Below are 16,781 nucleotides of genomic sequence, written 5' to 3'. Positions count from 1 at the left end.
ATGGCTGACTCACCCAACAGGTCCAATGCTGGATCTCCAGATACAGATGCTTCAGGCAAAAAATCACGTGAGTAATTAGGGGATGAAATAAGGAGTAAAGAAAACAAAACAAAAAATATAAGGTCATTCCATGATGTTAACTACAATAACACGGACTCATACTCTTAGGAAGGAACGACAAATTATACCCTTCCTCGTGATGGGAATTTAACTGGTCAGAAGGATTCTAGCTATCTAGTAATTTTATTTTCTGTCGCGATCAATAATCTATTGATTGCGACCAAGAAAAAAATTCACGGATAGAGTCAGAACCCTTTGGACTAAGTTAAACAGCATCACCCCAAAGGCTAATGCTGTATGGCAACCTGTACAATCTGTCCATGATAATATTTATCAAAACAATATTCCTAAGAATCAAGAGTACATGCAGGATTTTATCAAGTGAATGGTGAATTGTTAAATATTTTGCTACTATTTTTGCATTGATTTGTTAGGTGATACAATTTTTCAATCCGATTTTGCTTGCAAGCACATCTAAATATACCGACTGCTAAGTAAATTCTTGTGTTTTAGGGCAAGCTATTTCTGGACAATCAGGACGGGTAACCTTTCCTAACTCAGCAAAATCTGGATCAAGTCGTTCCATAATGTCAGGTATGAGATTGCTATGCTTTTTGATAAATTAATTGTTTTATTTATTTATTGTTCCATTTCCCAATATCTTTATGGATTTTAAAGTAGCATAATTGTAAGCTATGTTGTATATTTCAATGTGAAAATAAGTACAGATCAAAGAGCCACATTTACAGTGAAAATAATGAATAGAATAAAATCTTGTTATCTTATTTCATAACACAATTGACAATGATACCTAACACATGCACCAATGCCAATATATTTTTCTCATTGATAAATAAATGAAACAGAATATGAAGTTCTAGTTTTGTTGCTTGGTGAATTTTTAAGAAATACTCACTGTCCAATGTGAAGGATGACTACATTAAACAATATTTTGCTTTTTTTCGCCTGTGAAAAATATATTTGTTTTTATTTTGTGAGAATATCAGAAATATCTTCTCTACAAGGCTTTATATAAACACACCAAATGGGAAACTAAGTTTATTTTTTAAACGAAATACATGATTTAGTCATTTTATTTAGGAACTATAATTAGCGCGATCTATCACAAATTTTAAAATGACATATTTCAGATTTCAGAAAATGAAAAAAATTATTTTAATAAAATATTTTACAGTGGATGACCCAGGCACACAAGGGAACCCATTCAAGATGGCCCCAGATAGTGACATCTTTGTTTTGCGAGACAAGGAGCGACAAAGAAAAAAGCAGGTACTGTGTATATACAAAATGAGGGTGATATTCTTAAATTTTCAAATTAAATATCTTAAACATGTATCTTATTTCAAATATATCAAAAGTAAACACTTAGCATAGCATGTTCATTTTGAAAATTATTTAGTTGTCTGCTACCATTTATTTTTTAAAGATTAGTTATGTATTTTTTGAGAAAAATGGTGTGTAAATACAACAAGGCATGTTAACTCAAACTCATTAGCAGGAGCTTTATAAGGAAATATACATAGCATTTTATGCCACTGGTCCATAAGCTGTATTTGGTTACAACTTTTGTATGCTGCTCTTTTTAAAATTCACTTGTTTAATTGCCTTAATGATAATTGATATTGTATAAATATGGAAAAAAAATTTATGAGCTTTATTTTTAAACCAGTAACAATTAATATTGATTTTTAATCCAAAATAAAAGACATAATATTTGGTCTACAGGAAAGACTACGACAAAGAGGATTACATGTGCATGAGAAAACAACGTATTCATCAAAAGTGAACTTCCGCACAGCTTCCATGATCCGACCAGCTGACTCAGATGAGGAAAAAGATGGTGAAGATGGTGACAAAACTGTGTCCGTTAAAGATGACCCACAATACACAATCAGAGTGACCAGAGGTATAATTACAAATTTGACTAAAAGGATTTTAGAAATGGATGATAGAAAATGTTAGAATGTGATGAAAAGCATTATTTTATAATTCCATGTAACAGCATTAGTAATAAATAGGCTAAATACCAAGTATGGACATATTGTCTTAGAGATGGTTAATATTTGTAAAACAAACATGAATGTACAAGTATGATTATTTTTTTTCTAATTTGTTTTTTTTTTTTTTTTTCCTAGATCGCCATGTAGAAAAGGAGTCCCTGGCAGAGTATATTGCTAAGAAAAGGGAAATGTTTCTTGTACAGGTATGGTCTGAAACATTTTACTGTTGTTTATGTTGATATTGATATGAAATGTTGCTGTAATTTTTAAGAAATATACTTAGACATTGAATTCTTTGATGTTTACATACGTATGATTCTCATTCCTGTAAAAAAGCAAATCATATGATTTAAGCCTTCCTGAATTGCTTAAGTCTACATAGCTGTATAACTGGTTCTTTATTGTAGTACTCACTGGGTGTAAAGCGTGATGAGATGAAGAAGCTTGAAGAGATGGCACAAAAGGAGGAAAAGAAACTAGAGCTGGCAGAACAGTACCTAGAAGAAGATGCTGCCATGTTTGATGAATTTCTCAAAGAAAATGATGCCAACTCGGCAGAAGCAGTGAGAGAGTAAGTATGTCAACAGTCTCTTTTTCAATTTTAATTTCAGTAAATATTGTGGAAAAAATAAAATAAAGGAAGACTATCTGTCATAGAAAACAAGCCATCAAATAATTGTTAACAAATAAGATTTATGGAAAATTTGAATCTAGCAATTAAATTATATATTTTGTTGTGCAGAGCAGAGAATGAAACAAAAGCAAAACTGGAAAAAGTAGCAGAGGTCAAGAAAATTAACACACAGATGATGACCATAAAATCTGAAATTTCCAAAAATGAAGATACGTTGAAGGAATATCAACTTTACAGGAAGTTTCTGGACAGCCTTACACCTCAGGTAGTATAGTCTTACTGATAGGCTACAGTTGTCAGTTGTTGTATTTATTAATGGTTTAGTTTAGTACCAAGTGAATGTTTAAGCTGGAGCTTTGATAAACTTTGGTTTCAAAAATTCTTTATTATTGTATCATCCAAGAGTGATATAACAAAATTGAAATACATGTATGAATGAAAAAGTATTTGTCAGACTATACCAGGCTTAAGGTTCCAATATAGATATCAAGACAAGTGTTATGTAAATAAATATAACATTAAAAAGTATGCACTATTTACATCTAAATACTCAGTTTTAAAAATTGAGTATATACACAGACCAAAAACTGATAGTGACTAAGAGCTATCTGATTTAGGTATCTGAATTATTTCACCAAGATTTTGTATTTAAAAAAATAGCATTTTTTTAGCCAAGACCTATGACTGTTTTCAGGAAATAAGAGAAGAGAGAGATCTCAAGAGACAGAAGAGAAGAGAGGAAAAACAACGAGAATATGAGAAGAATATGCAGGCTATGAAGAAAAGTGGCGCAGCCTTAGCAAGTGACAAAGGGAAGAAGAAGGTACCATCAAAAACAGATGGTGTACCAAAAACAGGATCAGCTATCAAAAAGTAGGTGACACGATTGCTAAGCTATTCAACTCTCATGATGATGGACATTTATGTTAGAAATATTTAATTAACCTATACTAAGAGCAATATTGGCTCTACTATATCACATAGGTAAGATATCAATATTAAGGTAGAAAAACCATATACTGCATGAAAATTACCTAAAACATAGCAATTGTCTTTGCATGAAAAAATGTGCGATTGAAGATCAGAAAATTGGTTTTTAAATGTTGATTATCATTTCTTTTTGTTGATCTTATTATTGGTTTTTCAGTATTTCATTAGATTATGTAGAAATGATATCTAGGTCTCAGGGTTGGGGATGGACTAATCCAAAACTTACTCCTACGACTATTAAACTGCAGTACCATCCATTGAAATGTTTGTGGTTAACTGTTTTATAGGCAGGTGCTCTGACCACTGACTACATGGATATAGGTGTAGTTAGATGTTTATGATAAAATCTCTTCTATGGGTCCTAATGGTCTTATTACTGACATTATAAAAGGCATTTCTGTAGGTGATCATCATGTGATGACAACTATGGACTGTGGATATAGATCTATGGTCACGTTTCTAGTAAAGTGATGGGTAGATTTTTTTTCTGTATAAAATTAATATTTATTGTTTGCTGACAATATTATGCGGATGTTTTGCCATCTTTACATTAATACACTGGTATGTTATGTTAACGGAACCTGAACAACAAGATTTACATATACATTAGGAAAAAAAAAAAAAAACGGGGGAAAAAAAAAAAAAAGAGGAAAAAAAAAAATTGGTAAGCAGGACCAGACAACGCCAATGAAGATCTTCTGTAACTTTATTAGTTGACTAGTTTCGGCACACTAGGTATGCCGTCCTCAGAACCATATTCTTCGTATTATTTAAATTAGGAGTCAAATTGGTTAAGGACTGAGTTAAAATCAAGGCCCCTATGTCAGTTTGATAGACTCTCTATATTTCAGTAGACTGACAGTAACTTTCTGAATAACTAACTATACTATAATCATCAATAAAATTATTAAGGTTTGAAAGACATCTAGACATGTCACTCTCTGTGGTTGGAAACTGTGTATTAATGTTGTCATTTTTGTTTTTTCTAGATCAGACCAGGATAGTGTGATATCAGCGATGATAGAATCGGATGATGATAGTGATGAAGTATGATATTTTTTTGTCAATATTGTTATTGTTACAGATTTAACAGCAGTTGATTATCTTGAAACTGTCTCTAGTTATATTTAAGTAGAAGGAACAGTAACAGTTTTTTAGATGTTACAATGTATCATAATAACAATATAACAATTACTGAAGGATATCTTATCCTACTTTAGCTAATTCATTCAAAAGTATTTACATCTTGATAATTTTCTTTCTAAATGATTAAATCAAGTTGTGAAATTGAAAATATTGCATGATAAGAAAAAAATATTTCCTACAAAATGTACAAATGCTGTATTTCTATTTCTTTTGTTTCAGGAATTGGATTTGTACTTCAATGACCCCCACCAATTATTAGATATATTTGCTGAATTAGAGGAGCAGAATCTATCATTAATTCAAAATAGTCAAGAAACAGAAGAAGCATTAGAAGAAATGAAACAAACCATAAAACAAACCAAAATTAAAATGTAAGTATACAGTTCTGAAAAAATAACTCTGAAATAAGTTGACATTTAGCCTGTTTGGATAGAAAAGTCTGTTGAGAGTTTTAATTTTGCTTGTTGTGCTCAACTATGACTTGCTTCAGTATTGTTTTGGATAAAATATGCCCTATCCTGTTACATTGAAATTACAGGTTTGGTGCTGTTTTATTTTAAGGAAGTTTTACTGTCATTGGAAATATTTAATTTCTTCTTGCAATATGAAGTCAGTTATGTTTGATGCTCATCAGTTTGCAAGGTGGTTTTTTAGTTATAAACCAGGCTCTCATTTGGGAAAGCAGCATTTCTTAATTTGATCTTCCAAAAAGTACATAAAGAGTGTGTTGTCAAAGTTGTCGTGTTAAATTACAGATGTATGTCTTCAAGAAAATTAGAAACTTTTGCCAGTGTAAAAAATATTCACCAAGCTGAAATTACCTTACATATTTTAACCTAATTATCGGTTAATTACATATTTCTGAAAGGAGAAGAGTACAACAAAAATACATTAAAATAAAAATATATTTATTTATTTCAGGGAGAAAGAAACGCAAATATTAAAAGATCAAATAGACAAATTAAACTCACAGATAGATAAAGAAGCAGTACGAGCTGAGGATTTAAAAATCAAAGCCAAGTAAGTATCTTTATTTATTTGATATTTATTTTTAATCACAATGATTTCATAGCATGGTCTATTACAAAAAAACATGTTTGATTCACTTAACTGTTTATACCAGCTGATAAATTGAATGTTCATTTGTTCCTGTGATGTCAGTCAGAGCTGCCTATTTGTAAACAATATGTTCTACTAGTTGTTATCAAAATTTTGTCTTTTATCATTTGAACCTTCAAGGCAGATTGGAAGTTACTTTTCATGATGGGAATAATTATGTGTAATTATATTGTTATTTACAGTGTATTCCTTGTTTTAGCACACAAGTTTTCCTATTACAAGCTAACAGTACTTCCATATAGTTCTAACTTACAGAAAAAAAACTAATAATTTCATTATATATGTAAATGCCGTGATTTTTGTAGTTCATAGTTTATCATATTGCTGTGCATATATGTATTGCTGTTTATTATATAATTTACTATTAACTAACACATTACATGAGTGACATAGCTTATTACACGATAGTCTACCTTGTAAATAATCAGCCTTGGTTCTGGTTATTAATAATGTGTTTGTGCCTGTATATATGTTAATAGCTTTACATTTCATGGAAATGACATATTTGTATAAATATAGCTATTTTACTAACAAAGTTTGAAATTTTCATTTTTTATTACATATATGTAACTGAAAAAAAAAAAAAAAAAAGATTGTGTCAGTAGTTACTGTACTATTCACTTATGTAATTCTTGCATCACCTACTAAATATTTCAAAATATTTTTCAATACCATCAAACTTATTGATTAAAATTAAAATCAATGAAATTGTAAGATTCAATAAATACTGCTTGTCAGTCACACTTCAGTTTTGAGAAACATGACGTAAATTTATTTCCAAATGATTTAGAAATTGTAGGTGTATGCGCTACATTTTTTCAAAATTACAAACATTTTTTTCAAAATTATCATCAAAACTGAAAAGAGAAAACATCCCTTCCTTCACCTATGAAGCAGTCTTATGTGAATTGAAGATGTATGTTTGTACACTGGTGCTGATGTTGTATACTATATGTTTGTTTTTAGTTCAATGTTAGACGAAGTAGAACAATGGGGGTTTGTACAAGAAACTCAACTCTTTTACTACTGAATTTACAACTTGAAGCTGAAACTTTTAAATCAAAATAGCATTTATCATATTTATCATTTATCATATTCATAATAAAATCATTTGAAATATTTGTGTAATAAGTGACGATTAAAAATGTTGATACACCTCTTATTCTTCGAAAATCCAGATCGGCAATTTTATAAGTTTCAGCTTCAAGAATTAGTAACCAAATAATAGAAAAATTAGTTAGTTGAGAGAATATCATTAAATAAATAGTTTCCTTTTCAGCATGAGTAGAAAGAGAAACAAATTTTTTTTTGCGTTACCTTTATATTTAATCACCCTCAATTTCCCCAACCCGAATCTGTTTTCTACCCTTCATGACCAATCCTAAATACCCGAACTTAAATATCCTTTTCTTTCAGGTTTTGGCAATGGGATCTTACTTACTTCAAAACTTTACATATATATTCTCATACCCATTACCTTTACATAGCTTTTTGTGAATCTGCACATACACAAAATGCATGCGAACTGTCATACAGCCTATCTGTGCCGGCTGTCTTCATTACACTTTCATTAAGTCCTAGCTTATAATTAGTGATACAAGTCTAATACCAAAATTATACACGAATCTTTAACATAATCAAATATAATGGTAAAATACTACCATTTATTGAGATAGAATAGTTAATATCAAAGTTTGTTGAATAGCGTTTCAAGAATTGGAATAGAAAATAAGCTTTTAATATCATATCGGTATTCGATTGCGTTGGTGAATGTGTTCTCTATAATCCAGAATTTAGACCTTGTCAAACATTGCTGACTTGGGAATATATTTTACAGTCATCATACACTTATACCACAGTTGGTAAACTGTAATAATATCAGGCAAACAATCAAAGCAAACAATGAAAATGATGTCTAAACCATTAGAAAATGAATTTTCTAAAATAACTAATTCGAAAAAAAAAACATTTATACAAAATTTATGCATTGTAGTATAATATTAATTACAGCATATTACAATAGGATCTTCACCTCTTTTTTACAGAATGTTTTCATATGGTGAGTTTAAGGCTGAGGACCAGGAGAAGATGCTACAGGCTCTGAACAAGAAGGTGGAAGAAGTATACAGGAGTTGTATTGGTGACAATGAGGCAAACATTAGGTTAGTGAATTTAATGTTTTCATGGCATTTGGTTAGTTGAGAATTCCGTGACAAAACTCTGAAACAACGTATAGCAAATTTCGCTAGTTTGACCTGAGTATACTACCGTGTGTAATTTCAATACCCATTTTATTCATCAAAGATAATACATAAATATTGTAGTAAATGAATTAAACGTTTAAATAAAAGCAATGGGCAATGTTTTTCGATCTTTATGTTAATATATTGTCATGGGTTATTCAGACAAGAATTTGAAAGGAGAAAAAACGGTGTGATTTGCTATGTACGATGTTTTGAGGGTTTATACACGGATGTAGATATCAGGTTTTGTCCAGGTATTGTATTCCCATCATTACGTTACTCCAGCTTTTGCTGCATGCTTATCTAACTACCGTATTTATACTTGTTTTGCTGCTTTGCTTTTGTTCTAAGCATGCCTTTACCAATTTCTTATTAACTCAGTCGTGCATGCATGTTATTAATAACTTTTAATGCTTTTTACAAACATGCAATTTACGACCATTTTACATACGCAATACTGCTTTTGGCATTTCAGCTTATCCAGAGACAAAGCATTATATAGTAATAAAAATAATGTCAGCAAATGCTTGAAATTGGCATTAAATATATGTTAAATATGTGTTTAACACACACTTACAGAATTACACTAGCTCTAAAAATGTGAATTGTATCACCATTTTATTCACGGACATATTTGCTTATTTGGAGAATATCAATTTATTATAATGTGCTTATTACGTCATGCTTAAACTTAATCAATTTTGTCATAACAATATAGTTGATCTTATCACAATTATCGCGTCATGCTTAAACTCAAACAGTTATGCCACAACAAAAAATAGTGTTTGTTTTAATACGCTTGATTCATCCTGATGCTTAAATTGATTTCAAATGTTTATTTGCTAATTTTGCAATCATGTCAAAAGAAAAATAATCATATGCTTTAACACATTTATAACATCTTGCTAAAATTGTTTTTGAATATTTGTATGCCGCCATAAGAGACACCGATAACCAAAATTTTAAAAGTGCCATTTTGCTGCAGAAGCTATTTAATAACTAACCAGATCCTCATTATCATATTTTATTTCTTTTTCTCCTTATCTGTAGTTCTTTATCATGATCATAGATTTCTCGTAAAGATGGAGATTGAAGTCTTATATAGGTGAACGAAGGCGAAAGGTGATAGTAAAACATTTAAACTGACACATCCCAATGATTAACACACTCACATACAAATATCATTGTCGGTATAATCAACATCAGAAACTCGGGAGGTCTGGAGACAGTTCACCTACCCTTTTCTCCAGTCTACTATGAGACTTACGAGACACTCTCTATTCCGTTGTCACACTTGACTGTAAATATAGTACAATTATATAGGATTATGAATTAAAAGCTATGAGGCGTAGCCTCTCCCCTAGAAACAATGAGCAAAAGTGAGTGGTGAAACAATATGTCTTGTCTTTCGTCTTCTTTGTCAAATCCAAGAGAATATTCGCTCGCAGTTTGATCCTCAGCAGCATTAATACCAAGCTGAAAACACTTGTAATTGTTCAAGGCCATGTATCAATATCTGCTTGCATTTCTGTAAAATAATTAGTTTTCGTGGAGCTTTTATTTGTGTTAATTTCCTTGATACACTAAATCAACGGACTGATATGTCCACGAACTGTCAAAACAATTTAAGCAGATTTTTTTGAGCTGCGTTTATCCACGAAATCAAGTGTCCACGAAACAGTGATTTGAGAAAAAAAAAAGATGTGTTCATGATTGCAGGAAAGGTCTTGTCACAAGGAGCACACATGCAAAATATGATGCCCTGCCTCTTATGGTGCAATATTTATGGGCAAGGTCAAGGTTAACAACCGATGAACAAACAGGCAGACAAACATGCAGCACAAAAGCTATATACCATCGATCTTTCGATCCGCGGGCATAAAAAACCACGAAACTTAAGCGCCATGAAATTATCTGATTGTGAGAGAAACTGTCTTTAATATATATCGAAACTGTTGAAAATTTATAAAATTATAAAATCAAATAATACATTTGAATCTTGAATAAATGAATGATACTAATAGCATGTTTAATGATATATCTAATACATAAAAAAAAATAAACATTTTCTATAAAATGAAGTGTACCACCTTGTGGTATAGTAAGTACCATTTAACACAATTGTAGATCAGAAAAACGATAAAAAATGAACAATGATGTAATAAGTATGATATTTACGTTAAGGTTTGTAGGGATGCTTTGCCGCTTGATTGCTTTACTGCTTCATTGGGAAACATGATACAGGATGACAGCTGTTTACTGTTGATTCGATAGTTAACACCAACTGGGAATGGTGACTTACGAAACCGAATTCCAACGAGAAATGAGGATAAACAGCTGTCATTCTTCTGGGGTTTATCTCTTATCCAGTGTATAACGAATAAGTTCGTTATGTGACAAAATTTTGATATAAACCTCAATGTTTCTACATGTCTAATTCAATATTTACTTTTTACGTAACTGGACGAAACTTTGTTTACGTTATTCTTCAACTATCCCACTGTCATGACAGAATCTTCACTGAACTATTGTGTTATGTCTTGTTGGATCCGGTGTATTATCAGGGAAATTGACTGTCAATATTTCATTGACACCAGGGAAAGCCACACCTCTGTGGCGGACCATGTCCGTTTTCCTGGTAATATAACTGTGATTGACGGTTTTTTTGGATATAGAACAAATTTGGATCTGTACACTACCTTCACAAACTTTAAGATATATGTATTTATCATATAAATACGCACACATAGTAGTAATGCAATTGCCTATTTCAAATGTACAAGAAGAAAACCCAAATTCATTGGTATTTTTATTGTTTCTCGTCTTTTCCTTTTTTAAAACATAAAGGATGGAGGAGGGACCTTCCGGTCATGGTATTAATCATGATATTTGATATATAAATAGTTCGCTAATTGTAACAGTAGTAATGTTTGAAGAAATATTGTGAAGGTAATGTATAGTTGTTGTGTTGGTGTTTATATATGGTTATAACTAGTATTAGTAAGTAAGGAATGGTGTTGGTTGTTATATATTTTTGTTTCCATGTTTGATGTAAAATTCTCATTATGCTGTATAGTTATGCGCATATACTGTATTATATACTATTAAGTTTTCTCAGCTTTTAATGACATTCAAAAATTTGCATTTTATAACGTAATTCAACTTCATATTTTGAGGTCTTCCTTGATTTTACAAAGTATATGACAAAAGTGGTATAATGGATTACTCTGATCTTAAACTATCTTAATACACGCGCGTTTTACGCTTTTCTAGTATGTGTTTGTGTGTAACACATTTACCCTGTCTAATGAACCCAAGTGTGGGTGTTCTATAGTACATTACAGATGCTTACCAACATAGAAAATCGACTCGAGGAATTGTTTGAACAAATTGAAACAATGCCTCAGGACAAAGTGGAGGCAGCAGAAAAGGTAGGACAAGAATAGCCTCAAGTTTTACACACTTCTTATTTGGTTCTTGTTCTTTTTGTATAAATTATTTAATATTTTCTGAAAATGTGGGCAGATAATTGTAGTCTTCCTTACGTTATCGTATCCAATGCGATGGTCATTTGTATTTATTTCAGGTTCTCTGAATGTTGCTTTTAACATGCAGATTTTAATCAGGCGAGATATGTATAAAGCTTATTTTTCAGTTGTTGATACAAGGAAGCTAGTATCCTGTATATACTGTACGTCATCAATATCTCATCTGTATGGTCTATTGCTGCTCATCCGCACACTGTATTAAAACCGGATTCAATCAGACTATCATCGGAACCTAATTATATATCTGTATGACATATCAATTTGTAGGAAACTTATCGTCTTGAATAAGTTCCTTTTCGTTCTACAGGCTAATGAATACAATCTAATATGCGTAGTACCAATACGTTTTTGCAAATGTATTAGTGACAATTTTGGAAAAAGTCAAACTAAAATATGCTTGTTTCAAATGCTGTATGTCTCATATCAGAATCCTTGCGTCCAAACGTTCTTTAAAAATCCACACCTGTGTCAGAATCTCTTGTATATTTACTATAGGAACAATCCATTCATTACCACCATACATTGTGAAAGATACGGAAAAATTTAGGGTCAAAATCATAACGTCAGTGTCTGAGTCAGAATAAGATAATCATTCGACATACCAATAGTATATACGAAAGGAAAGTCTATAACTTGTGCTTTACCATAGACGTTTGTACCACAGCATGTCTGTTCACTTTTAGAAACACCAATTCTAAATGTCATAGCTAGCTACACTGAACCATTGGTTATGCTTTGAGATGTTTGTGTCTTTATCCACAACAGGCTAAGGAGAAGGAGAGGCGACTGAAGCTGAGAGAGGAGAAAATGGAACAACAAAGACTTCACCAGGAGGAACGTGTCCGGAAAGCACTGGAGAGAGCCAAGGCAGAACCAAAGAAACAGGTGGGTCTGTTGTAGCAGATAAAGTACAATCGTACACTCTTTTTGATAATGGAATATTATAAAGAGACCAAACAAGGAAATGTTAAAAAGTAGTTTCTATCATCTATATCTCTTAACACAACACAGGTTTCTCAGAGGTGGAGAGGATAGAGATAGATTGTAAACTGCTGTGAAGTGGTCTTTTAAAATAGGCGACAAACAACATGTGCGCATGGTATATAGATATGTATTATATGCTGCTTCAAAGTGTTCTCTAAACAGAGATAGCATATAAACTACTAATGTACAGTAGACTGCTCGAAAGAAACAACATTCTCTGTGCATTCTCTGGAATGTCCATGTATTTGCATTTAGTTAGTATTTAATAGAGGTCTCGAAATAGAAATGATCCATTAACAAAATGTTTGTTGACCGCTTTTAAGGATGAACAATGCATTCTGTTAATAAGGGTGGTCTCTCAAGACGGTACGGCTACGTACACCTGACTTAGCTAAGGCAAAGGACACATGTACAAGGAAATGTCATTTTTGTCATCGGCATGATGTGTTTGATATAAAGAGCACAGGGATGTCCTGTGTTATCCTAATACTCCAGTGGTATCTTTGTTGATTTATTGTAGCCTAAATAGACCACTAATATTCGAATTATTGTATACGATAGCTCTGTAACGTGTGACCTACACAATCACATGTTAAGAATCCGAGATGCATGGTACGACGTTCGTTGCACGTACTTGTTTGTGTTTCTCAGGAAGCTGAGAAACAGGCATGTCTGTGCTTAAGTAGTTGTGACCTTGAGAAAGATATTTCACCCCGATTGCCATGTGTGGTATTCAACGGGCCTTCTGCATGTTGTTCACTGTTGTAGCTACCAGCTACTACAAGGAGACACCGATTCAAAATGATTCTAGCTGTCAATAAAGCGTTAAACCCAGCAAAACCAGGTAAAATTCATACTCATGTACACTATCAGTAATTAGCTGAATATTTATAAATCATGTTTCTCTTTTAGACTGGAAGGAAGCTTGTGTTCAGATCAGAACCACCAAGACACAAAAAGAAAGAGGACGAAAGAGATGACCAGGCATCGAGAGAGGAGGAAGAGCTAGCATATTTCTTCCAATATTGATTTACGTATTTTTTATGTTTAAAAATGTGAATGTAATTTAACAACGCAAATGGGACTGGACAATCTTGCCATCTTGAAAGTTTCGAGGAAACCTGTGCTGAAATTGGTACATAAGATTGCTCAAAACAGTTTCAGATGACATTTTTTTGCAGCTAGTTTATGGAACGGGTTGAATTTGGAACATTAGAATGGTCATTTTATATATGCAAGTCATTAATTTTTTTATTTATATTATATATAAAAATGATTAAAATGGAACATTTCTTAGGAACTCCGTGATGATGACTTTTTGTATGTGATTGTGTGTTGATGATGATATTGTATTATCTGCATACCAAATGTCTTGTGGTTGTCTATAAAAGGCATCATCTTTAATATTTATGTACTGCCAAACATAAAATACATACTAAAAGAACAGTTAAAAAAGGAAATAAAAAATAATAAAACTTTTCGTGACGATTTTGTTTTGTGTGCTATCATTTTCAAATTACTCACTTGAAATTTGGATAGTGGATCTTTTAATGTTTACACACGGTAACAGAAATACTTTTATAATGGGTGTTAGATATGTATTTGATCATGGGTGTTGGGATATGTATTTAGATTTAAAATGACTTTTTTTAAGACGACTCGCAACGATTTTTATCAGAAGTAAAATGTGACATGGCAGACTAATGTAATTCTTTTACATAAAATCGTTGATACCATGTCGTTGCTATGTGAAATATTGATTTCTTGGTTGAGAAGGATCTGGCTTTGTAACTAGAAGTGATATCTAGTTTTTGATAATTACTTTTGATATAGTAAGATCCTAGTTTGAAGACCACCCTAGTTGTAACAATTTGTATTACAGATACTTTCTTGTTTCTGCAGGTACGTTATCTAACATCTTGATCTGTAAACACTATTACCTTCCCTGTCTACAACGAAAGCCCGTCTACTCATTATCCAATCATTTCAAAGACGAAATACTAAAGGTCAATAGGTCACTTCAGTAAAACAATCTTTAAAATTAAAGGATTATGATAACGACATCCATCTTTATAAGGTCGCTAACTTTCCACGGCAATATATCATTGTTAACGTTTTATTTTACTTCTTACTACTGTTCTTAGTACGCTATCAAATCAGGATTGTTGTCTACCCTCACTTGATTAGTTACAGGTTTATGTTAATCGTTCTGTCCATACGTCCGTGCAGAGATTGATCAAGCTATCAATCTGTACTTTTTAAAATCATTTTTAAGTTATCCGCCAATGTTCAAGAGGACACTTTTTACCACTATTGCAATGGAATTTTGTTGAGCTCGTGGATAGATTTAATTCAGTTCATAATATCAAGTTTAATACCTGATTAGGTTTTTAATGAACCCTTCAACAGGAGTGAAATGAAAATATTATAGAGTTTGTTGTATATCTTAGCGAGCCTTTGCACTCATGAAGGGTGCACCGCGGTATAGATGTATGATTAGGAAATATATACGAATGTACATTCGTTAAGCTTAGCGACTAAACTGGTCCACATTACTTAAACTAAACTACTGTCTTCCTCTCCTGACTGACCTATTGCTGTTTTATACCAGGCTGAATTTATTGAAGAGCTCATAGATGGAAAAAAACTAATTACAGTGTTCTTCAAAAACTCCAAAGAATATACCGACTTCACTACAATTTCGTCGATCTTATGTAATAAATTATCTTATTTTGGTGAAGTTTACACAATTTATTGAAATAAAGTATTTAGTGATTTACACACTGTACTGTATACTATAAAACTAACGGTAGTTAATCAAGTCCGACTTTCCAAACGAAAATGAAGATATTTCAAAATTGCTTGATATTGCATTTTATATATGTATCTGTCTGATTATCCTTGATACCGATATACACTAAACATTTATACACAATGATAATTTACATAACTTTATAAATAATCAACAGTTTCTATCGATTACGTCGGTCATAAGAGAATAACACTTTTATCAAAATGTGGGTTAACAAACAAAAGGCCAAAAACAGACTCGTCCAATATATTCGGGGTGGAAGGGGGTGAGAGGGATGGCAGAAGTTTACAGTATCTAAGATAATACTTAGTTTTCAGATAGTAAAAGATATATAAAACCTACATCATATTTATAATAATATCTAAATGTAAATAAACAAGTTCAAATTGAAAAATTGGGTCTCTTTTCAGTAAAATCATAATATTTCAATTGTTTATTTATCCCTTGAAGGGATATAACTAACATGAAATAGTACATTAGTTTGCTTTCATCTGTGCAGCCTTATGGCTAATAAAGCCACGTGACTTGATGGCGACAGTACCGGAAATCGAACACTTCATTACAAAAAATTTGTTTGAAAGAAAAACAAAAACACTGACAATTTCATTTGGAAATGTTTGTATTTTTTCTTAGTCATTTTGTCGTTCTAAAATTAATTTTAGCTATTTTTCCCCCATCATGTTTTTTTGTGAACGGTACCAATCATTTTCCGTTCTCTAAATATAATAAATTTTAGCATTTTCACAATCATAGTGGGTTTTTTGTACGATACCAATTCCCACGTATTTTTCGCATATAATTTCCCCTTCTCTAAATAAAATTAATTTTAGCTATTCATCCTCCTTTCTCTAAATATAATTAATGGTAGCTATTTTCCCAATTACAGGTTGTTTTTTATGTGTACGGTACCATTTCCCGCATATATTCACAAATCATTGTCCCTTCTCTAAATGTTTATAGTTAGTCTAATACGCAACAGTACGCGGTACAAGAAGTAGGTATCATGAAATTGCTCAACTTGCTTACAACTTATTCAAAACATTCATTATCTGGATCAAATACATTAAAAGTGTCCTATTTTGGTAACTTTGAGTTTGTGATATGTTGAATAGTATAGAGAATGAATATTTGATTAAAACGACAGATTTATTGACAATATGCTTAAAGATTCACGTGCCTTGAAGTTTATTGTGACAAACGAGTAAATTAGTGGGATTTTATGAA

General features: G+C 31.7%; 1 protein-coding gene across 1 annotated transcript; it reads left to right on the top strand.

Moving 5' to 3' along the window:
- On the top strand, window positions 1-13,774 carry LOC132561545 (cilia- and flagella-associated protein 100-like). Its single transcript, XM_060226244.1, has 15 exons — window positions 1-67; window positions 574-654; window positions 1,256-1,350; window positions 1,807-1,987; window positions 2,217-2,284; window positions 2,489-2,652; window positions 2,824-2,980; window positions 3,410-3,588; window positions 4,695-4,752; window positions 5,071-5,222; window positions 5,773-5,871; window positions 8,016-8,132; window positions 11,548-11,644; window positions 12,527-12,646; window positions 13,658-13,774. The coding sequence occupies exons 1-15, from the start codon at window positions 1-3 to the stop codon at window positions 13,772-13,774; spliced, it is 1,752 nt and encodes a 583-aa protein (XP_060082227.1).
- The last annotated feature ends 3,007 nt before the right edge of the window (window positions 13,775-16,781 follow it).

This window comes from Ylistrum balloti, unplaced genomic scaffold (genome assembly GCF_031769215.1).
Source record: "Ylistrum balloti isolate Yb309-2 unplaced genomic scaffold, AGI_CSIRO_Ybal_v1 Utg371224, whole genome shotgun sequence".
Taxonomy (NCBI): Eukaryota; Metazoa; Mollusca; class Bivalvia; order Pectinida; family Pectinidae; genus Ylistrum; species Ylistrum balloti.
This window is presented reverse-complemented; position numbering and strand designations above follow the sequence as displayed.